The sequence below is a fragment of the Halyomorpha halys genome, unplaced genomic scaffold, assembly GCF_000696795.3.
Source record: "Halyomorpha halys isolate HHAL.00 unplaced genomic scaffold, Hhal_1.1 Scaffold410.1, whole genome shotgun sequence".
Taxonomy (NCBI): Eukaryota; Metazoa; Arthropoda; class Insecta; order Hemiptera; family Pentatomidae; genus Halyomorpha; species Halyomorpha halys.
In genome coordinates, this window is record NW_027111460.1 from 557,182 (window position 1) to 582,873 (window position 25,692).

The 25,692-nt window shown below is 28.6% G+C and overlaps 2 protein-coding genes across 7 annotated transcripts in view; both read right to left on the reverse strand.

Annotated features, from left to right (window-relative positions):
- The window catches only part of LOC106682390 (multidrug resistance-associated protein 1), a 49,414-nt gene extending 30,729 nt beyond the window's left edge, over positions 1-18,685 (reverse strand). The window contains exons 1-12 of one of the 6 annotated variants that reach the window (XM_067049503.1): positions 18,550-18,678; positions 16,607-16,737; positions 14,832-14,948; positions 11,535-11,711; positions 11,331-11,447; positions 11,129-11,251; positions 10,921-11,046; positions 8,964-9,157; positions 6,811-7,002; positions 6,230-6,404; positions 4,212-4,380; positions 2,778-2,929 (exon numbers count right to left, since the gene is read on the reverse strand). In XM_067049503.1, the coding sequence (XP_066905604.1) occupies positions 2,778-2,929; positions 4,212-4,380; positions 6,230-6,404; positions 6,811-7,002; positions 8,964-9,157; positions 10,921-11,046; positions 11,129-11,251; positions 11,331-11,447; positions 11,535-11,711; positions 14,832-14,876 (1,470 nt within the window). In that variant the 5' untranslated portion in view covers positions 14,877-14,948; positions 16,607-16,737; positions 18,550-18,678. Of the gene's footprint in view, positions 1-2,777; positions 2,930-4,211; positions 4,381-6,229; positions 6,405-6,810; positions 7,003-8,963; positions 9,158-10,920; positions 11,047-11,128; positions 11,252-11,330; positions 11,448-11,534; positions 11,712-14,831; positions 14,949-16,606; positions 16,738-18,388; positions 18,522-18,549 lie in introns of those variants that run through there. The other 5 variants (XM_014423206.2, XM_014423207.3, XM_014423205.2 and 2 more) reach the window with 5 other exon arrangements.
- Positions 18,686-20,838: 2,153 nt separating this feature from the next.
- LOC106682381 (uncharacterized) lies at positions 20,839-23,849 on the reverse strand (the record flags this gene model as incomplete). Its single annotated transcript, XM_014423195.3, is given in 2 exon segments — positions 20,839-21,927; positions 23,250-23,849. Coding segments are annotated over 2 exon segments (477 nt in total). The 3' UTR covers positions 20,839-21,747.
- Positions 23,850-25,692: the final 1,843 nt, after the last annotated feature.

Sequence of the window (25,692 nt, forward strand, 5' to 3'; positions counted from 1 at the left end):
ATATATACTTGTTTTGATAACTTATTCAATTCAGTTATTTAAACTTATGTTTGTTGCAAAATTGACATTATAAAAGTGCATAATGTGAAAATCAATCACCTTTTTTTTTTATGATGAATATTTTAAAGTAAATTAAAGAGATTAAGTTGGTTGAAAAAGGAAAGTTTTCCAGGAAATTAGTGAAACTAAATGAATGCTTCATATTTAATTTTTTAATTCATAACATTAATAATGATTTACGTATAGTCCACTGTGGATTAATAAGATGAAAAGATGATAATGGAGGAAAAATGGTCTGAAAAGTATAAAAGAAGAAAAAATAATAAAAATTAAAATTAAAATCTAACAAAATGGTCAGGGATTGCGGTAAAAAAAATAACAAATAGTTTTATCCATCTTCTTATATTTAAATCTTGGGCCGCCCATAGCTCAGTGGTTAAGACACAGTCTTACCAATTTGATGTCTATTGGCGGTGCCGGTTCGAATCCGGCCTGGGACGTAGACTTTTTTCATTGCGTGGCGGTCCCACAAAATGAAGAACTTTGACCCCCAACCATGGTTAGGCAGTATAGGACTCCAATGGGAGTCTTGGCCGAAAAAAAAAAAAAAATATTTAAATCTTTACGGTCAACTATATAAACATATATAAAATTAAAATCTTGAAAAAAGTAGGAATGAAAATGAAATAAAACATAATAAAGAAAAGCTTGGAAATTATGACACTATTTATTGAATTCAGAATAGAATGTAGTACAAAAAAGTTAGAACATTCAAAATCATCTTAATGAGAAGGATAAACTGGGTATGCTGTAATCAATTTAGTAAACCTCAGCTATATTTTTGTAAGTAGTAATTTTGTTGACTGTAGAAGCAAAATTAAATTAAAAATGTTATAATTTTTATTAGTTTAGTCAATATGTGAAATCGATTTATTTTCACTATAAGACATTTGTTTAATACAAGAAAACATGAGATAGTAAACAAAAATAGTGCGATCTTTTGACGGGAAAGGAGAAGCAATCACTGATTGTTAACAATGACAGCATTATTTTGCAGTTTTAGTTTTCCCCGCAGCTTTGCAGGGTCTATTGTCAGAACATCGTAGACTTTTGGCCAAGCCACTTCACTCACACACGGGCCCCATTGTGCGTGCTTCCAGAACCTCTCAACAGTCATCTGGTGAGATTAGATATAAACATTTACGTAGATTTTCTCAAGGCACATTCATCAACAGTTTTCTTTTGTTCTTTATTATAAAATTAGTTTAAGTGTTTGTATTAAGTTGTTTTTCCTTTTTTTATTAATGCATAAAATTAATTTGTTTTACAATTCTTTTGTATCATTTGTATATATTGTAATAATTTTAAAAATTTAAAATAAAAAGAATCTGAATTGTTTTTAAACTTTCTTCAAATATAAGAGATAATTTGGGTTCTAATTTAAGAACTTTAATATAAAATAGATAATATAATTTTATTATACAAAAAGACTCTTAATTTTATTATATAAAAATAGAGACTCTATATCTCAGGGCGGGTTACTAGCAATCAGAATACAAACACTTTTACTATTAACTTAAATTAAGTAATATCTATTTTACAATGAATTCAAATTTAGTTATAACCAAACTAACCAAGCTCTACGATCTTCTTTCCGTTGATTCCTGGTGTCTTCTTTTTTTAATCTTATTTTTCTTGCGTCCAATATGGTGGCTTCCTCTTCTTCTGGACAGAAATTGATGAGCACCTCTTCTTGCTCATGACCTCCTATGTCTTCCGCGCCACAGACCCGAGTGAACTGTTCTCCTAATGAAAACCTGCCTTGAGGTTACATGTAAACATCGATTGTCCCCCAACAGTTAGGGATTTTTCCAAATGATTTATTTTCTGAATATTATTCATTTGCACTATTCCTTGATTTCTATTTTTCCTTTAATTTACTGTATTTTCAATTATGATGGGAAGAGTTAAAATAGTTTTTATGATATTTGAATCTGCTCAACGTGGCCTGGATTCAACGTACCACCATCTTGGTTCTGCTTTTTGACTCACGAAGTTATTATAAACAATGAAACTTGGTTAGCTTGCTTTTTGGATAAACAAAACAAATGAATATTAAAATGATACATAAAATAAAACATATTAAAAACCCTTTATACATCAAAATATACTATTTACACAAAAAGAGCATATTACAATATATTCATTATACTTTATTTCTTTATAATAAATACAATTTATTTGTTAAATATAGACTTCAAACATATTTCTGTAATTAATCTTTCCAACCCAAAAATAATTTTCCCAGCGCATATTTTACCTGGCAAGAGGAATGTCTTTCACTGAGGCTCTCAGTTCAGGTAACATTGACCATGACAACATGTAGTAGCCCCAAAATACACTGAATCATTGCAGCGTCCACCAGGGGGCAGTAGCGCCCGCTTTGGGAATCACTGGATTTGAATATAGAAAAAAAACTAATCACGATAAGTCAAATTTTACCAACAGTTCCTGAACCTTTATCTCTTAACTTCTTATCTCCTAACCCTTCTTTCCATTTTATTAATTTTTTTTAACATATTACATTAACTTATGTCCGCCATATTATTGTTAGCTCATGTTTAACCATATTATTGTTAGATTTATTACCCCCTTTTGTTAATTTAACTTTATTTTTAAGTTTTTTAATTGTGTTATTTTACTTATATTTTCATTATATCTTTTATATCATTTTCATTCTCAATTTTATTATAAATAAATAATAAAACTGAATTAACCTTCATTCCGGAAAAAACTTCATTCATTATTTTAATCCTTTCGTCTTTATACTTCATCTGCTTGATCTGCAAGCCTCTTGCTCTGTTAACCAAATACCCGTTCAAAGGAATCATTACAACCAAAATGGCTAATCCTGAGAGAACTGAGGGGCCTGAAAGAGGAAAAACAATTAATAGAGAAACTTTTAAGCTTATGATTTTCAAATTAAAATCAATTTTGCAAATGTTTAACTATAATTACAATTATTATCAAACAATGTAATAATTTTTATCTATTGTTTCTCCGAAAGCAGCTTGATTATTCTCGATCAGAAATTAGATCCAGATATGGTTTTATTATAAATTTTAAAAAATATATATATAACATCAAAGAAATATTTGCTGACATCTGAGCCAAAACAACCATTTCTAAGAGACATTGAATGAACTAAAAGATGAAATAGCAAATGTAGGTCTGTCCTTAAACACAGTCAAAATAAAGGAAATAGGGATAAACTGCCGAGACAAAGATATATTGCAGGTGTGACAAGATAAGCAATAAAAAGAAATTATTCATTTATCTATCTAGGAAGCATGGAGAGTGCAAAGCCAATGGAGCATTGATATAGTTGTTCAAGGTTTAGAAGAAGAGTTTCTCTCAGACAGAGTTTCTCTCAGAACTACTGTATGCATCCAAAACTAGGAAGGTCACCAAAAGGAATAAGGAGAAACTTCAAGTATTTGTTTATAGATGCTCGAGAAGAATACTTAGCATTAACTCGCCAGAAATAAAGGATTTGGGCAGAGGACTAATCTCATTTAAATACTTATGTTCTAATTCCAAATCTTCATCCTAATATTTTTTATGATATGTTATTTATTGTAGAGGTGAGTAGCTCACTAGTAAGACACTGTGCTACAAACTCAAAGTGCCCGGGTCAGAATCCGGCAGTTGTAAATAGTAATTTTCTGTTTCACTGTAGCCATGAGTCAGCCCTGAGAGGTCCACCTAGCCTTAAAAAGTGGGTACCCTTCATTAGGTAAAACTGGCAGTCGAGCATGATTCTGACCAAATCACCTCCTTGCACAACTGTTGGTCTAGCAATAGTACTTTCTTACAAAGTACTGCACCCTTGACCCTTCATGGGTTGTAGTGATATGGATTAATTCAGTTTTATTTTATTTTATACTAATTATCTATTTACTTCTATGTATCCTTATCTTTATACTTTTGTGTATATTTTTATATACATATTAGTACAGATTTAATTTATTTTTTAATGTTATTACCTAATTTATTTAATGTTATTAATTTATTATTTATGTATTACCTAATTTAAGCATGTTTGTATCTTTTTCAGAAATGTAAATTAACTTTCAAATGTAATTTATTAATTTTGTGTCTTCTTAATAAATAACAGAATTAAAAAAACAAAACAAGAAAACGATACATACCTAAACTTTGCCAAAGTAGGGTCGTGGCTAAAAGAATCTGTACTGGGAAAGACCACAAATTGCTTAATGAATTAATCAACTGGTAGAATCTCTGAGCGTCGACAGCCATCAAGTTAACAATCTCTCCTACAGTTGATTCTTTCTTTGAAGAATTAGACAGTTTCAAAGCCTTAAAATAAATGTGTACAATAAATATTATAATACAATAATATTAAAATTACATGATATGATACAAATTATAATTATTTGAAAGAAGAATAACGAGGTTAGTGTAGATGAATTCACTGAGTTTTACAGAAGGCCTCGCCAACATACATTCAGAGAACAGAAGACAGTTACTGTATACTGTGATTGCTACAATTGTATAATTTAGACTGATAAGGTCATGAAGAGCCCTTCTTTGTTACAAACCTTAATTTCATACAATTTTAATAAACATCAACTGCTACTTCAATATTGCGGGTCGTTTTCAGGTTTAAGTGCCATAACTAAAAATATTAACTAGGAAACTCAAAATAAGAAAAAAATTACGTATTAATTAAGGAATGGCCATTAACGCATTGTTTGGAAGATGTTCACATTTAAACATTTTCCTTTTTATGAATTATTTAGGCATTATTTGCTACCACTGGATATTTGTTTTTGGCTGAAATTTAACAAAAATTAAATGCAAGCCTGGTTAATGATCTTCATTTGAAACAATATTACAACAAAAATAAAACTAATTGTACGTATATTATTATTAATATTCATAATAATAATGAATAATATTATTATTCATATAAAAAATTTTTATACAAGATAATTTGTACAAATTTTTAATCAATATTTAAATAATATGTGTACAATTGTTTTTCTTTTTATTCTTGAATTGTTTCAAATTAGTAGAGAACTCTGAAGACGGAGGATTATATAGAAACGTTGGTTGGTTTTATATATTTTAATAAAGAAGAATATGGAAAGTACAACTCATTAAATATTTACGATTTAATGTTCCAAGTTAGTCATACTTATTTGTGTTTCATTTTGGAGGATTATATAGAAACGTTGGTTGGTTTTATGTATTTTAATAAAGAAGAATATGGAAAGTACAACTCATTAAATATTTACGATTTAATGTTCCAAGTTAGTCATACTTATTTGTGTTTCATTGACCGCACCCCCAACCATCTTCTCCTCATTTATCATCCACGGTCAACTATCTCTCATAATTATTAAATATTTACATTAATCTGAATTATATTTACCAGGTGCAGTTCACTATTCCTTCTTAGGTCCGAATATTTTACGTGATACTTTATTTTCAATAACTTTAAGGCACAGTTCTTCCCTTAGGGTAAGAGGCCATGTTTCGCATCCGTAAATAACAGTAGGAAAGATAAAGTTTCGTAAATTCTAATTATTAAGTTTCTGGACAGAAGGCCCAAGCTAAGCAATTTCAAAATTGAAAAACAAGCATTTCCCGCATGTAGTTTTCATAAATATGGATTCTTCATTTTATAATTTATAATATTAAATAAAATTTAAAAAAAAAATTAAATCTGTACTTCTACAACCCATGAAGGGTCAAGGGTACTTTGTAAGAAAGTACTGTTGCTAGACCAACAGTTGCGCAAGGAGGTGATTTGGTCAGAATCATGCTCAGCTGCCAAATTTTATCCTATTAAAGGTAAACAGATAATAATTACCAGCCACAGCCAAATTCAAACGAGGGTCTTTGGGATTTAGTAGCACAGTGCCTTACCACAGAACTACCCATTCTCATAATAATTAATAATAGTTTATAATTAATTAAAAGTTTATATTTTGTCACTGCCAGTTTCTTACAAATATTTTCCATAAAAGAAAGTAATAATTACATGAATAAATTTGAAATATGATAGTGAAAATGAATAAAAAATAATAATTCAAGGAAAAAATCTCGACATCGATTGAAGCCTTGAGCCTATATTTATTTCTGCAAATCAATAAATATCATTCAAATATAAATATGAAAAAATACACACAAATATTCCTACCTTTCTATAAATAGCCAATGTGAGAGCACTTCTGATACGGAGGCCGATAACTTGAGAAATTTTACCAAACTGAGTCATAAAAAACATTTGCAGAGTAGAAAAAAACAGCAGTAAGCTAGCATACAAATAGCCATGCCATCTCGGTTCATTACCTTCCATAAATAAAATCAAATATCTATAAAAATTAATATATTTTAATTAGATACAATTTTCAATGTTATAATTTTTTTTTTTAATTGTTAAATAAAAATATGAAGAAATGGTTGGGGGTGCGGTGAGTGAAGAACACAAATAAGTAAAAATGTTATTTATTAATGCCACAGTTTCGGCCAAGATTTCTAGCCTTAATCAGGGCTAAGAACAAAAAACAACCAATGATTGTTATATGTTTTTTTTTTCTTAGCCCTGATGAAGGGTAGAAATTCTGGCCGAAATATTTCCCCGAATAAATAAGTTTTTTACTTATATATGTCCTTCACTGACCGCACCCCCAACCATCTTCTAATCATATATAGTATCCACGGTAAACAATCTTCTCATCATTTTAAATAAAAATAATAAAATATAATGTTTATGATTACTTTAAAAGTTGAGGACTGATGAAAGACAATAAAATTTGTACGATTTTGAAAACAGAACAAACAAAAAAAGCAGGTCCGAATGCCTTGCACAAAGGTTGGACTATAGAACAAGGCTTGTATCCGACTTCACCTGCAGCTATCTTCACACTTTCGTCATTCTTCATAAATTTTGCAGAATTTTTAAAAATCGAACTGAAAAAAACAACATACATTAGTCACATCTCAAGTTATTTTAATATACTTGTAAAACATATTTTAATACCAAGATTTGTTATTTATTACTCAACCCTCCATAAAAATATATCGATGATTAAATGACTGAAATAGTTCATTTTAATTAAATTTTATAATTTATAGGTTTATTTTATTATATAAGTCGTTTAGAATTGAAACATGGTACGTCCATTTTTAAAATTTTACAATAAAAGAAATCACTATAAAATTTTGATTTTTTAGAAAAATAATGTTTGATCATCATATTACATTAGTTACATATATTTTCATTCCATAACTTAATTTTTAAATTATTATTACTAAATTAAATTATTCATATTTCATCGTTTCTTTGCATTATATAACTTTATATTTTTATTTCATTTATTATGTTATTTTACTCAGATATTTAATGGCATATAATCAAAAATTATTTAAAATAAAATAAAAAGAATTTTATTAGTTTTAACTAATTTCATATATAAAAGATAGCATGGGTTCAAATTAAAAACTTTAATATTAAATAGATAATAGAATTTTATTTAAATTTTATAACACAATAGACTCTTTTCTCAGGGCGGGTTTCCAGGCAATCAGAAACAGACGACACTTTACTAATAACACTTTAACTTAATTAATAGCTATTTAAAAAAAACCAATAAATTCCAGTTAGAAACAAAACTAACCAATTACACATCTTTCCCTGATAATTGTTGATCTCTTCTTGTCGATGATCCTATATCCAACTCCTAACAATGGCTTCCAGTCCTTCCCGCTTCTAGCCTAACGGACGTCTTCCCCCCAAGCCAGCAAAATCAAGAGTCCCTGTTTCCTCTCTTCTATCTTCAATGTTCACTGGTCGATCCAAAAATAATCGATTGTACTACAATTGCTCTGCTTTATTTGCTACGATTTACGATGTAAATAGTTTATTGATAATTGTTATGTTCTTCTATTTCTTCTTTGATTATTCTTTTTCTATAATTATTGTATAGAAACAACAAAAGTTGAAAAATTTCAATCTATCTCACAAAAAATTCAACAAAGGACACGCACCGCCATCTTCCTTGTTTTGAACAGCATATTTATTTTAAACAATGAAAACTGGTTAGCTTGCTTTTTAATTTAAAATAACAAATAAACAATACTGAAATGATATATATAAAATAAAAACATAACTAAAATCACTTATATATAAATATCAACTATTGATTAAAAAAGAGGATATTATAATATATATGTTTAATTTCCCATTTCTTTCATTACTTTATTTTTATCTATATTCATTATGTATAATTATTTACTTTAATCTTTCTATATATCCTTTATTCACTGGTTGTTATCTTGTTTTTTGATCTTAGCTCTAATGAAGGTAAGAAATTCTGGTCGAAATGTTGGCACTATAAATAAGTTTTTTTTAAAACTTATTTCTGTTATTCTCTGACCGCACCCCCAACAATCTTCTCCTCATATATATTTATATAACTATCTTCTCATCTTAATGAATTTTCAATTTTTGATAAAATTTCCTGACAAGAGAAATTCCTGTTTCATACTGGTTAAAAATGTTGGTGTACTCATCTCATAGAATAATCGAGTCCTTTTCAATATGACAGAACGCATTGTATTAAATTTTTGTTTCAAACTAGCAATTTTTTTTCCAAAACAGCTCTAATGATTTTGACTAAACTCCGTGAATCAAAGAGTAATTAGGTGGTCTTTAATATCAGATAGGTTTCATCCTCATTGAAATATAGTAATACGACTTAAATGCTAAATTAAAAAAAAAATCTGCATGTAAAGTACCTTTAATTTTGTTTATTTGAAAAAAATAAACAGTTCTAATTGTTAGCAATAATGTATAATGTATAAATACAAAATATTAAAGAATTTTATAAATAACTAAATTATTTTTAAGTAATATAAAATCAGCGACTCACCCATTTTTCTTGATGATTGCATTATTCCAATATTTATTGAAAATGGTGAAAACTTGCAATCCTGTATTCTGAAATTCAATTGACCATAAGTCATCACTAGTTAATGTTCTTTTAGATCCCTTAGACAATAAGGGATTAAACCAGGAAAATGTCAAGCGAGAAGGGAAGGAAGCACATTCTTCTGGACAAGGATTCTGCAAAATAAACATATCTTAAATTATTGTATTCGTTCTTGCATCTTGAGATTTTGTATTAATTATCTTTAATATAATAGTAATAATATTTGATTGCATTAAATTACTTAATAAAAAGTTTATTACTTTATATACAGAGTGAAAGTTTTCTTTGCAGACACCCCTCAATAACAGACAATAGCATTAAGGTCGGTTATGTGTTAAACATAAAAAGTTTTAACATCCTAAATCTTATAAGTATAGGATTGTGAACAGACCCCATGTTATATGCCAGATGTAGAGGAGCTCCTAACAGATTTTCTGGACAACTTTGCCACCTTTCTTTCCAAAACCTTCCAGAATTTCATTATTTTTTCTATTACTTTTTTAAATTTAAAAATATCCAAAACAAAAACAACATGAACCAAACACGATCTACAACCATCTATTCTATCAAAACGACAGAAGACAAAATGGTGTGGAGCTCAGCTGGTCTGTTGCATTTTTTTAATATCCATTTTTTTTTTTTATAAATAGTTAATAAAACTTTCCATGTATATTCTTATAGCCTTATCATATTTTACAATATTGGTATCTTTTTCTCATTTAACCCTGATTTTTGGACGAAATGTTCATAACTAATAAATAGTTTTTTTTCTAATATTTGTGAACCTTTCTAGAATATCACATAGGCCATCTTTCTATAATTAAAAAAAAAATCAACAAATCATTTTAGAGACATTTCAAAAAGATTTTCAAAGTCAGAAAAAATTATATATGTATTCTTCTAAATCAACGGCTTCTGAACTTTTTTTACCCCTACACCTTCATTGTGCTAAAAAAGTTTTAATGCATCCTTATCATTTTAAAAACTAAAAAACAATGTTGAGGTATCCTTGTTGAACTAAAATAAATCTGTGTTACACTTAACCTTAGAGGGGTAGAATATGTAGTAAAACAAGAAAAAATATAGCAAAGTAAATTATGGAATGCAGTTTATATTTAATAATAATAATACAGGTTTAGCAAACCCAAAGGTTCGATGCTGATTCCACTAATTGCTCTTAACACCCCTTCTTAACGGACAAAATTATCTTTTCCATAGGTATCCACGATATAGAAGTTTCATCATATTTAAAAAATAAAATAAATAAAGCAGTTTTTGAGCAAAATGAATAGAAAAAATTTATAAAAATAATTTATTTAATAATTAAATAATTAGATTTAAAGCTTATAACTCGAAATCACATATCATCACCTTAATGTCAAACAACATTACCTAATTAAATACATTTTTTTAAGGTAACGGCCATAAAGAATAGGAAACATTAAGTACTATTTAATGTCGGATAGTTTTAATTAAATTTCTAGTTAAATAAAAAAATACCAACTACAAAATGTAATTTATATTTCAGTTTCAAAAAACAAGATATCATAATGAGGTGGTATGTTGAAAAAAAAAAAGTGTATGTTAATATTTATGTAGTGTTGTTTGACATCTAGGTGACGTTATAAAAATCAATATATTCATTTAAAATTGAAATCATAGTAAATGAAAAACACAAAATTTTGGTTTTCACTACAGTGAATAATACCAATATCAACTCAAAAACCTGTCATCTTGCCTTACAATGAACTGAAAAGAAAATGGTTTACCACCTTACAACAGTTATTGTAATAAGACAAATTAGTGGATTTTGAATAATATGAGTATGTTGTATCATCATGCTTTTTGTAAATTTCAAAGAAAAAAAAAATTAATATTTCACAAATTATTGTCTCACTTTAACAGGAGCATGGCTTGAAGAAGTAGGAGGAAGATCAACAAACCACTGAAGAACGAACAAACATACTGAAAAGAAGTAATAAGCAATATTTAAAATGCCTATTACGAGTACATCAGCCAGATTCTGTAGAAATAGAGTAACTATTAGTGTTTAAAATTAAGAAATACTTAATTTAAGAAAGAAATACCAGACTTGAAAGCGGTACTTTAACTGATGAGAAGAACCGTGGAAATTCAAACAGGACCACAAGGAACCAAAACAGAAACATTAGCCCTGAAGATCTTTGTGCGAATTTTCGATGAAGAGTAACTAATATACAACATAATACCTAGAATAGAAAGAGACATAAGATAAGAATATTTAACAAAACGAAAAACAATATAAAAAAATTTACTTATAAAACTTACCAATGAAATTATTTTAAAGAGGGGAATGAAAATATCTGCAGGAAACACTTCATTTATTTTTAAAATGTTAGAGAGCAAGTCAAATAAACATATAATAATCAACACAGAAATAAATACCTGGAAATGTTTAATTTTATTAATCATTAAAATAATCAACATAAAAAGACATGTTAATAATTTGTATTTATATTAAAATGAACTAACCAATTTTAATTTGCTTCTCCAATTCCAAGGGATGTCTTTTGTTTTACTAGAAAGAGTAAAATAAATGTCGACACTAGCAAAGACCCAAAGGAATATACATGGTGTACAAACAAGGGCTGTCTTTTCAAAGCACTGAGTAAACCTTGGAGATTCAGTAAACCATGTAACATTGTTATCCTTAAAAAATAAACAAATAAAATGTAGATTATTATTCCATTATGATTATTCTGTTAATTCTACTATTTCTAAGTCATCATTATCCTTATTATTTTTTTATAAGCTTCATGTTTATTCTCTTATTAAAATATTTTACTCTTTAGACTGGATATAAACTCTTTACATTTTGTTTCTTCCTTCTATTTATTTATTTTGTTACATTTATAAAGGGCATGTCAGAGAAACAGTTCACATTTTGAAGGAGTGTGGTGGGGGATTAGAACGTCTTAGAGGAGTGGGGAAGGGTTCGTTAGGTAGTGTAAGTCCTTCAGTTTTTAGTAACCAACATGGAGTACAAGGGCTAGTAACTGTTTTGCTACCACAGATCACTAAAAGGTCTTGTAGAGATGCATTTTTAGGTCAAAATGGAGAATATATCGAATGGTTGCGATCTGACATTTACATTCCGAGAGCTGCTCCTTGTTTCCAAGCTGAGTGCCAGAATGCCTTAGTGATTGTTGGATAGACACACTTTTAAGTACCTTTAATTTGCATTATTTTAAATAATTAATCAGTTCCTATTTTTAGCAATAATAAACAATAGATAAATACAAAATATTAAAGATTTTTCTAAATAATTAAAGTAAAAAAGGAAAAATAGAGACAGGAGTTTGAACTGGAAAAATTCGAAACCGCCTGATATCTTCTGATCACATTGATATCTTTTTTTAAACTACCATATGCTTGATAGAAATAAAGATGATAGTCGAGTCGTTATTTTCATCTTGAGAAACCTTTTTTTTTTTTTAATATTTATTAAAAATTTAACTGATCTAAGTTAAATTGGAGTGTTACAGGCGTGTAGAGAAACTACCCATTGGTAGCACTCTAAGAAAAACCTTAAAATAAGAATTTTTACTGTAAGTCAAAATTATGTAATGTGCCCAACGCACCAGATTTTTTATTTAATAATATATATTTTATAATATACATTATTAAGTTATTGTAATGACCAGAGGTTGACGTTAATGCTGTTTAAAATAATCTATTTACAAAATTATGGCAAACAATGAGTTAGGATAAAGAAAAAAACAATAATTTATTTTTTATACTTTATTTTTAACCCAAAAATATTTATTCATTTAATAAAAACTTTAATCAGTTTATGAAAATATATAAGGAAAAACAACAAACTAATATACTAAGAAAAATATAAAATATAGAAACATTAAAAATCTATGAAGTTTAGGGATAACTAAAACACTCTTAGATTTTCAGAAAAACAAAAATTAGATAAATAGAATATGGTCCGGGTGCGGTAAAAAAAAACCCAAATAGTAAATAATTATACTATTTTATTGAGCCAACGTTTCCCCCCATGTTGCAGAGCTTCATCAGGGCTAAAAAAGATACAAACACTATAGTTACAAAAAGGAAAAAAGAAAAAACATAAGTGTAAAATAACAGGGGTATAAAATGAAAAGTAAGATATACTAAGAAAAATTAAAGGTTGTAAATAGTAAATGAAAAGGGTAATAGTAACATATAGATAAGAGAAGAAATACTAAAGAAAGTACAAATAAAGAGATGAAAAAAAAAAAAATACAAATCAAATGATGAGACAGAATGCATACCTGTTTTGACGGCAGTCAAAGACAAAGTGACAGTTTGTATTAGGAGGAGTGGGGATGGCAGTTATGCCATAATAACGAAAATAATTTGTAAAGTAAACATAGTAAAAAAGTATTTAAATTAGGTGAACAATAAATGGTAATATACATAATAGGGGGAAAATAAATATTAATAAAAAAAAACAAAAGGGAGATGCAGTGTTTATCAACTTCTCAGTCAAATTTATGTAAATGGACTCTGAGATGAGACGTTTGGTGTGGTTGGGGACAGTGGCAAGAATGGTAGGATTGTCAAAATTAAAAGTATGATTCAGGTTTAATATGTGTTCTGATAATTTAGATGCAAGTGGATTACAGGAGTTGATGGAAGTTTTGTGCTGGGAAATGCGGTTCTTAAGTTGGTTTTTAGTTTCGCCGATATAGAAGGAATTGCAGCATGGGGTTGAACAGGGTATCCGGTAAACCACATTGGAACGGTGTAAGAAAGGAATAGGGTCTTTCAATTTGGAAAAAAGATAGGAAATTTTATACCCCTGTTATTTTACACTTATGTTTTTTATTTTTTCCTTTTTGTAACTATAGTGTTTGTATCTTTTTTAGCCCTGGCGAAGCTCTGCAACGTGGGGCGAAACGTTGGCTCAATAAATAGTATAATTATTTACTATTTGGGTTTTTTTTACCGCACCCGGACCATATTCCATTCATCTATACACACGGTCAATCAATAATCTTCCAAAATTTAGATAAGTTTTGACAATTGTTATAGAAAATACATCTTGAAAAATTTTTTTTTTGTAATTTATTTTTATATAATTGTTTGATATTGATCTTAAAGAATTAAAGTAAGACTTTCTTTTGTCATGTTTGTTTCTGGCTTATTGAATTGTGTTCAATGTCCATCGCAAACTGTGATAAAATTAAAACAAAATAAACTAATAAAACTATTAACATTTATAAAATAATAATCAAATATGTTAATAATTTTTATTTTTATTAAAATGGACTAACCAATTTTAATTTGCTTCTCCAATTCCAATGGATGTCATTTGCTTTACTAAAAAGAGTAAAATAAATGTCGACAAATAACTGTTATAGAAAATACATCTTGAGAAAAAAATGTTTGTAATTTATTTTTTATATAATTGTTTGATATTGATATTAAAGAATTAAAGTAAGAATTTATTTTTTGCTGGCTTATTGACTTTTGTTCAATTTCCATTGCAAACTGCAATAAAATTAGTATTTGTAATAGCTTAACAGAATTTTACAAATCTAATTCTGATGTAGCTTTAAAATAACTGATCCAATAATTGTTAAAAAAAACAATCACCTGAATTATTAATGTTTTTATATTTCCTGAAAGATAATCAAATTTGTATTCATACCATTTTGCAATGCTGCACTTCCATAAAAAAATTAATGTAATGTTTCAATATAATTAAATTAACCTATTACATTTTAGAATATATATAAGACAATAAATCCATATTGATTTTAAAATGTAACATACCCAAAATGTTGAACCACAGAAACTATTTAAGGTTTCTTCAAACATAATATGATTTCTTCTTATATCTCAATCAAATGGTTCTTGGAAGTTTATTTCATTTTTATGTTTTTGTGATTTCTAGAAATTTAAAATTGGAGAAAATCAGTATAAATTAAAATGATTTAAAAGGTTATATATCTATATAGAGCTTATGAGGAGATAGTTAAGAATTAGTTATTAAATATCAATCAAAAAATCCTTAGAACATTATTTAAAATAAAACTATATATTTTTTAAAATTTAATTTTCAACATTTCTATTCTACACAAATAAAGTTCCACAATTTTGCAACATTTCAACTATTTTTTATGGCCATTTTCTACACTCCAGTCATTTTAATAAAATTACATGTTTTCATTAATATTACTCCTGGAAGTATTTGTTATAAGTAGATACCGGATCTTTGAGCAGTAAAAAACTCAAACTATGAATAAAACACCCATATGGCATGATAATCAACTTTATTGTTTAATTTATAATATTAATTCAAGGAAAACTTATATTATCATTATCCCCATACATATGAGGGAAGTCAAACCATCTGTGAAAATTATAGACCTATATGCCTATCCTCGATTTTATAAAAACTATACACTCGATCATTGGAATGACCTCTGCAGGAATATGTTGAAAATGATACAGAGGTAAAGCAAGCTGTTTTTTGCCCATTTAATTATTTTTACAATTTTATTATGGTTATTCATTTTTTAAAAAAATAGTCGGATTCTAAATTATTTATAATATAAATCAAATTAGATTAAGATGCCATAAAATCACATTTATTCCACATTTAATCAATCAATTAATTAATTTTTTATTTGCAAATATATTTATTTTGACCTTGTGACAATTTGCTATCTGCTTACACAATGAGCAAATATGATAGCATGGGAGATAGAAAATAAAAAATGACTATTGAATAAATTAGATCAGAGTAGCAATTATCATTGCAGTAAGTCTTTTGGTCAGTGCCTTAACAGTCTTCTATAAGGATCGTAAGGGCTAGTTTTAGCTATGTTTGCTGATGATACAGCAATGTTCTCTCAACATGATGACAGAATAATAGCTAGTAATAGTTTGCTAAGTCGCCTTAATAAAGTAGAACAATACTTCAATAAATGGAGGATTAGTCTGAACACTGAAAAATGTACTTCAAAATATTTACTCTCAGAGGCCCACCAGATCCACCAGAACTGATCCTCAAAGGTGAAAATGTAAAATGGAATCCTGTCAGTAAAATAGTAAGGTACCTGGGAATTCAACTTTGTCGCCACCTTTCCTGGAACCACCATATTAACACCAAACTAACTCAAACCTACGCAAGGTTAACAATGCTGTAGCCTATCCTAAAACAATTCTCAGGCTACTGCTGATGTATGGCTCTGAATTCTGGGGAATTCTTTATGAAAAGGAAAAAATTAAAATCTTTTAAAAATAAAATCATAAGAAATGTAGTGGATGCTCCTTGGTTTGTAAGAAACAGCCTATTGCATCGGAAATCACAAATGGAGACAATAGAGGATTACATAAAAAAAAAGTGTTCATGAAGTTCTACTCCCAGTTACCAACAGTTAAAGGAGCAGTGACCAACAACTTGGGAAACCCAACCACAACCCGAAGACTGAAGCCCAGGCCGCTCTACAGGACATTCTATAATAAGTTAATTATTTATCAGTTCTGTAATTGTCACTATAAAATTTTATTTTAATTTTTTTTTTTAAATTAACTTTTTTTACCATTAGAAGTCAATTATATCACTTTGAACGGTTGTCAAGTAGCCATGAAAGTAGTCTCTACCGTTAGTTAGATTCTTTTCTTTAACATCTTATGTGGCTTGCCCCTGTCAGTTCATTGTCCAAGCAGATACCTAAATAATGCACTCTGTTAGAATTTGGTATTAGAATGCTATCGTAAAACACTTGAGGACAATGGTCATGTTTTATTGTGAATGTGACAATAATGGGTTAATTGCAGTTAGACCAGAGATATAGGGGTTTGGGAAAAGTATCTTTAGATGTTAATTAAATTAATTAATTGGTTCTTTAGACATTAATTAATTAATAACCCATTTAATTAATTTATAAAAACTTTTTTAGTAATGTTTTGCCCCTTTTCAAAACAAATATTTAAGTCTTTAAAATCTTCTCATAATACTCAAAACACTAATTGTTAAAATTTTAATATAGTTCTCTTTTATTTTTTTAAACATTAACATAGATCAAGTCTGTCAGGTGACAGCATTTTTTGTCTTCCATACCTAAAAACATTTTCTTTTCATATTACTAAATGAACATCATTATTATTATATTAAATTAATTGACTTTTTCTATTGAATGAAATTAAGAATAAGTGATGTTAAGAAAATAATGTTATAAAACTTTTGAATATCAAAAACAAGAAAGGCCAGATCTATCTTGGGAATCTGCAATTGGAGAGCAGCGGCAACCAATAGAGAGGCCTGGTGGACGAAGTTGCAGGAGGCCTTGACTCTGCAAGAGTTGCAGTGCCACAGATGATGAAAACAAGAAAAATGCTGTCACCAAAAAGACAGAATTTACCAGATTATGTCAAAAAATAAAATTAGGATATTTCATTATTTCAACAAGTACTATCTGCATACTGATTATTTTAGACTATGTTGAGTGATATGAATATTTTAAAAACTAAAGCTACTAGCTATATAAGACTGGTTTGAAAGTGGCCGAAAAAGAATGGAATCATTAATAAAAATACATAGAATAAGAATTTTATAAGCTACAATTAAAAAATAAAATACAGCATTAACGTAGTTCTATGATTTCTTAAACTTATTTGATTAATATCATATAAAGCTCTATTTAATGATTTCTTTGAAAATATTACTTGAACGACTTTAATTCATTCACTGACTTCACTTTCTTTAATTTAAGGAAAAGCAAATTATAAAAAAAAAAAAAAATATTTGACACAATGAAATTCAATGAAAAAAATCAAGATTATTTCAAAAGAAATTAGTTAAAATAAAATGAACTAGTATCAAAAGAAATATAATATATAATTATAATACAAGTGTTGGCTACCAGAAAAAAAATATTCGTCAGAGATGGGCTTATTGAACATCACTCATTCTTAAATTAAAACAAACAATGGCCAAAATTTAAACTACATATCTCTAGCTTTATCTCTTGTTTATCAGTAAAAAACCTATAATTTTATTTTTTATATCAATGAGAAGAAATAATGGTTGATAATAATAATGGTTGATAACTTTGAAATTTAAATATGGTGTTTGATAATCTAAACAGATCAAGATATTTTATTTATCAGATGTGAATGATTTTGCAAGTCATCTCTAGCTAGTTATACCCTTCATGTATAACCAGGCAACAGTGTCATATATTGAAAAAATGTGTTATATTTGAAATTTGAACTACTAAGACAAAAAAAATATATAAAAATGGGTAATTTTATCAATAAATCTCCACACAAAGTTTTAAAAAAATGTCTATAGACAATGAAAAACATAAATATATCTTAACCTTTTAAACTAGAAAACTAATAATAGAACTAAAATGCTAATCACATTACATGGTACTTTATCTACTTTTGAGTAAATTCGTAACTCAAAATTCAGTTTAGGCTATGCCTAAAGCAGTTTCTAGCGCTCAATACAAAGAGTTTGTTTTACAAATGAATTTACCTCGCTGGAGAGATAGTGAACAAGCTGCTGGAAAAACCATAAGCTAATAAAATCATAGAATTTAAACTCAAAACAATAAAATACGTCACTTTAAATAAAATAGATTGTTTAGATGAGTCCGACATTAATGTGCGAGATTAATGAGTGACCATACTTCCTTATGACATCTTATATAATAATACAGTATTTATTAGTATAAATAGCATTCATTAATACGTATATTGCACGTAAAAAAGGCTTGAATGAATATATTTTTATTTATATTTTATTTGACGTATTCCGTAAATTTCATTTGTGATATTTCTACAGGTTTTAGGAGAGCCGGTGGGATGACCTCAATAAAGAAAATAATCCCAGTCTACGGTACTAAATATGGAATGCGTCTAATTTAAAATCAAATCAAAATATTTCAACCTGTCAGAAGTGCCACTATTAAACTAAATCAGTGATATATACAATTTAGTTTAGCAAATTTTCCAATCGGCAGATGGAGGCAACATCTGTCAGAGAATCCAGGAAGAAATGTAAGGTCACCTAATTTCAAGGAAAAATCTGTGAAGATAGCACTTACGGGCAGTGACATATGTCCACCGCTTTGGATTGTAGCTTGAAACCATAATTGATTCGTCTATATATGACTAAGGGCCCCAACTTCATCTAAAAAGGATCGGATGAAGGATTTGTTCCTATTGACAATGGATGGATCCATGGATGGACCAAAACAAGACAAAATGAAAGAAATGGGGTTCAGAATGTAATTCAAAATAACAAAAACTATTTATTTAAAGTCAAGGATTCTACCCACATTGCAAGTATTTCAAGGGCTAAATACCATATTTGCCCAAATATAAGTAGAGGTTATTTTCTAAAATTATCTCCAGTAAAATGAGAAGTCATATATTCGGGATTAATCTAGGAAAAATTTAGTTTGAACTAACTCCGATTTAACTTCTTATTGGAAATTCAATTTTTACTCTACCACATTTTTCCTTTAAAATGGAAGTCCAATTTGTAATTGAGCAAATATAGTAAACAAGATACAAATCATTGTTAAATATGGTCAGATGGCACAAGTCTTGCAACAGGACTCCAAACCATCATGCTCATGCAGACTACATTATTTGGAAAGGAAAATTGTAAACTAAGCATGCATCTAGTGGTAGTTTACAATGTTTTGTTTCTTGTTTATTTAGTCCTATTGGCCTAGCAATAAGTATTGAGACCCTTACACTAACTGGGAGGCTATGTATGTAGGACAACCAATTTTCTAAATTCATTATAAGTTTGGAAATAGATTGTTTCCTGATTTCTAATGAAGTTGGCTACGCAACCAAGGGTATTACCGCAACATCTTAAGAGGAGGGGATTGCAAAATTCAAAATTTCCCAAGTTAGTGGTATGTCTCCTACCGTTAGACTCGAGATAGAAACTTCTATTTATCTGTGGCAATTCAATTTAGAGGAATTTGTTCATTTTGACAATTGGCCACTGTACCCTGCATGTCGCTGAACTGATAGCTTATCAGCCAGTCCTTAGAACAGATACATGTAATTATTTTTTTTAGCTTATATAAATAAAAAATTCACTAGCCAGAGCTAAATGGAATTCATTATTTCAAAAGAAAATCACATTTTTTTTTTCATTACACTCAAAATTAGATCTATGCCACTACAGCCCATGAAGGGTCAGGTTACTGGACCAATGTTTGTGCAAGGTGATTTGATCAAAATCATGCACGAATGTCAGATTTTTAACCAATTAAGGATACCCACTTTGTGAGGCTGGGTGGCCCTGGAGAGCTTCCAGACCCACAGGATTGGCTCACAGCTACACTGAAATAGAAAATAATTATCTGCCATAGCCGGACTCAAACCCAAGGCCTAGGAGTTAGTAGCCTAACAATTGAGATACCTGCTCCCACAAGCAGTTAACTATAAGATTTTGATTTTTATGTTTCCCTTATTTGTATGTACTTACGAATTTTTTTTTTCTTACCGTAAGATATCTTAAATTTCCATTATTTTGAACTTCTGATAATTTGTATATATGTATATATAGTTGACCATAAAAATTGATATATAAGATGGTCAGGGTTGCGGACAAAAGTGAAACAAAAATAGTTTACAACTTCTTATATATTCATACAATTATATATATACATATACTTATATATACATATACAACATCTTATATATTTCTGATAATTTGATCTTTTTCACTGATGAGTTTTAAATTATCAAGTCGATTGTAAATAAAACTAAGGATCTAACAGGAAAATAAAATACTATATTAAATAAATTATTTTATTTTTTCGATTTGTAAATTAAAATGCTTTATGACAAAATTATGTACACAACAATATATTTATTTAAATATAAAATGAGATCCTAGATTTACAATATTTTGTACTCCCACAAACAGTTGACATTCACAATCATTTATTCTATAGATAATAAAATGAACAATTAAAATATATATGGTATTTATTTTCATATACTGTCAGTAACAGTACTAAAATAAAATATCGGAATAAAATAACAAAATTATATAACAAAAACAGTTATATATAAATGACTATCAACGGATATCACAATTTGATGGTGGCAATGGATGATGGTTAAAATAAATCTACTTATATTACAATTAAGAAGCTCCAAGAAAGCACTTAAATCCAAAATATACATTTAATTGGGAAGGTAACAAAAATTATATTTTTTTTTTGCAAGACTTACCAGCCTTTTTTTTTAACAGCTATGTTTTATTAAATACAAATAATGTAAAGTTAAATAAAAAAGTTAACTTAAATATCAAGAATTGTAATGATTGTTGGATTTAAGTTCATTCCAACGGGAGCTCCTTAATTACTCTGACATAATGAACTGATATAAAATATAATAATTAAGGTAAAGAACTGAAAACTTCCAATTTTACAAATCTTTACCCTGTCTCCAATAGTTTCTTAAATATAAACAAGGTAGACTTATTAACATCAAACGATGCTCCTATATTGCATACGATAATAGGCAAACATAAATATAAATATTTTTTCAATTGAATATCACTTATTTACAGTAAAATTGCATGGATCATTATTTATTTTTAAAATAAATACTTCTAAAACTAATATAAAACTCTTAAAAACAAAAAACAAAAAAAAAGAGAGAGAAAGAAAGTAAATGAAAACATATATAACATAAACTATTTTGAAGAGGTATCACTGTTCTCAACATTTTTAGAGTTAGATTCCAATTTCTTCTTTTCCTCCCATTCCTTTTCTAATTCTGCCCAAGGATTTTCCAACATAGAGGGATGATAATACGCTGATGGTGGGGTCGGAAATTCATAGGATCTTCTATTATTTCTATGATATGTATCCCTCTGAAACATAAATTATTTCTATGAAGGCTACAATGAAAGTTATCAAAAAGAGTAAAAAAAATATACATATTTATAAAATACTTATTAAAAAGTAATAATGTTTAGAATAATTACTGTATTTCAAATTGCTTTACTTTTTTATTCAAAGTACATTTGTATTTAGAATTCTAAGGTCCTCCGCAACTGTGGTAAAATGAAAATGAAGAGCTAGAGACTCAAACTGGAAATTATTGGTTGCCTAGTAACCTGAACCATTTATAATAGGATTTAGCTGGGATTCGCACACAAGGCGAGATTAAATTGAAACGAGAGAAACTCTTAATAATATTACAGCTGTTAAATACTCTTTGAAAACATTTTGGATAAATTTTTATTTTTTAAAACAAATAAACAGGTTCTGGAGTTCATAAACCCATCACCATTGCTAAGGAGTAAACTGTGTCATAGTTGCCCTCATGAGAGCATTTACTTTTGTGGAAATACTGTAATACTATGCCCAGCATGATAGAGTACGATGTAACAGCAGTGAATCTACTATCACAATAAAGGTTGTTTAGAAGTTAAGGACTGTTTACAAAATGACACTTTATAGCCACAGCAGCAACTACCAGGGTGTAAATGGTATGAGAATTACCATATTCATAGCTTTCATTGTTATAACAGTATAGTAGCACTATCATGTAACACATGACAATAGTCAGTATTGAGTACTAAGCTATGAAGCAATGGACTAGGATGGATATTGTCACAACCATGTCAATAAATGTGAAAAGTCAAATTTTACAAATTCATATGTTTTATGAATTTACCAGAAGTATTTTGGAAAACATAAATATAGGGCTCAGGGAAGCAAGAGGAGTGTTTGTACAAGCGAATGAAAAGTTAAAAACAAAGCGTTTAACTATTAGTCTCCTAAAAAGTAGCTACACATGGTCATATTCATTACTTTAACAATCTAACAAGCTTATATTTAAAATGTTTACTTAAAAATAAACAGAGTTGAAATAAACATAAGTTACAATATTAACCAGTGTAAAAGTTATCAAGTTCAATACTAAATTTTAATGAAATGAAAAGGACACCAAACAAAAAAAAGTTTGAAAATAAGGAGAACCAATGCAATGGACAAATGAACAGTGATTTTAAACAAATATGAAAAATTTGATCAGTAAATTTTTAAAAAAAAGAAACATTTTCAATGCTCTTCTAGGTAAAGCTTTACGTTTTTTCAGAATCTTAAAACTAATATACTGAGACAAAATTAAAGTTTTTATTTGTACTAATGTATACTAATAACAAAATATTTTAAACTTTTAACTTACATTGTTTCTATAATGGTTTTGAGGGCTGGTGCTGTTGAAGTACCTCATCCTTCCTCCTCTATTAGTGTTAGGGCTGCTATAACTGTAAGGTGAGAATCCCATACCATTATTTGGTGATGTTGAGTTGTTGAAATATCTTATTTTTCCTCCACTATTAGGTTGTTTTGGACTGTAATGATGGAAAGGGGATGACCCCTGTCCATTATTTTGAGGGCTGATGTGAGGAGATTTAAACCCATCAGAGTATCGAAAATGAGGATTTGTTTGGTGAGACAAATTAGGTGAAGTATAACTCATGGTTGAAATTTCTTTGAAAAAATAGAAAAATCTAAATATCAGGTACACTTTTGCACTAATTCTAAGCTAAAAGAAGTAGAAGACGCGATCAACACTATGTCAGATAAAACAATGAACGTCTGTACCAAACATACCATAACAACAACACGAACGCGCCTATACTAACGACAACAAAGGACTAACTAGACCTGTAGGTTACCCATCAGTGCTGCCATCTGTAATTGATTCAGTTTTGCTTCTATGCAAAATTTATTTTTAGTATTTATAACCATTGTATTGTATTAATTAAATTTTAATAAAATGCGAATGAAAATTAATAATAAGGAAATATGATAATTTAAATACTGATTTTTTAAAAAAAAAAGTTAATAATATTTAATGGAAGATGTTGATTGACCGTGTGGAAAGATGAAAGGAATATGGTCCGGGTGCGGTTAAAAAAAACAGTTTTTTTGACCGTACCCGGACCATAATAATATTTAATATTTTATTGCGTCATTTCAAATCCAGACTCAGAATTATCTTCTAGACGCAATTTATTATAATTTTCTTTTTTTTATTCATATTAATGCATTAAAGTGAATATTATTATTAATAGAAAACTAATTTCAATAAAATGAATTGGAAGGAAGAGATAGCTCCTCCAAAATTTTAAATGTATTTGTGATCAATCGGGCGGGCAGTACATTTTTTTTTAGTCTTTCTTATTTTGTGTTGGCTGTATTTGAACTTTAATTTTGCAAAGCAGGCAATGGATTCGTAAACTCAAAAGGTATAAACTAAATAATTTCTAACTTTATAGGACAAAAAGCTATTTAAATTATTACTATAAATTGGGTTTGACTGTATCTAATGATACAATTAGCATAATCAAATTGTTTTCATATGCAGTAGAAAGAAAAATATTCAATATTAAAGAATTTAAATTCATTAGCAAATAAATATAATGTAATGTAGTTATATACAAAGATGTATTCAGAGAAGTACTAGTTCACAAGTGTTACTCCACCATGGCCTTGGGGTGATTACTTACATACTTATAAGGTACAATTTTTTCTGGGACTTGTGCCCCTAATGCAAAATCTGCCTATTAGGACACTATGGAATGATAAAAGATCTAGTTAATAAAACTAAATTCTGTAATGATTTATGCGGAAAAAAGGTTCGGGGAGTGACCAGTGACGAACATAAATAAGTTAAAATTTATTTATTATTGCCAACGTTTCGGCCAGAATTTCAGGACTTCGTCAAGGTATCTGGAGCCAGGTTTCTACACTGAGTGACACAGATGCCCTTATGAATGGCTTAAATTCTCGCTGAAACAATGACAGTAATAAATAAGTTTTTACTTATTTGTAATATTTCCTGACCTCACCCCAACCATCTTCTCTTCATATATAATCCACGGTCACTATTGACTCGTCACAATTATGATTTAGTAGCAAAAAGTTCACAGTTTTATCTTTTTCTGAATTATGGAAACTGTTAATTGGAGAAGATGCTCAGGGGTGGGAGGAGGGATGGTGTGGTCAGTTAGAAGAACATAAATAATTTTTTGTTTATTTATATTCTTCTTACTAACTGCACCCCCCCCCCCCAACCAATGTTGGTGCAAGGTGATTTGATCAGAATCATGGTCGAATGTCAGATTTATAACCAATTAAGGATACCCACTTTATGAGGCTGGGTGGTCCTGGAGAGCTTCCAGACCCACAGGATTGGCTCACTGCTATAGTGAAATAGAGAATAATTATCTGCCATAGCCGGACTCAAACCCAAGGCCTAGGAGTTAGTAGCCTAACAATTGAGATACCTGCTTCCACAAGCAGTTAACTATAAGATTTTGATTTTTATGTTTCCCTTATTTGTACGTACTTACGAATTTTTTTTTCTTACCCTAAGATATCTTAAATTTCCATTATTTTGAACTTCTGATAATTTTTATATATGTATATATAGTTGACCATAAAAATTGATATATAAGAAGATGGTCAGGGTTGCGGACAAAAGTGAAACAAAAATAGTTTACAACTTCTTATATATTCATACAAATACTTATATATACATATACAACATCTTATATATTTCTGATAATTTGATCTTTTTCACTGATGAGTTTTAAATTATCAAGTCGATTGTAAATAAA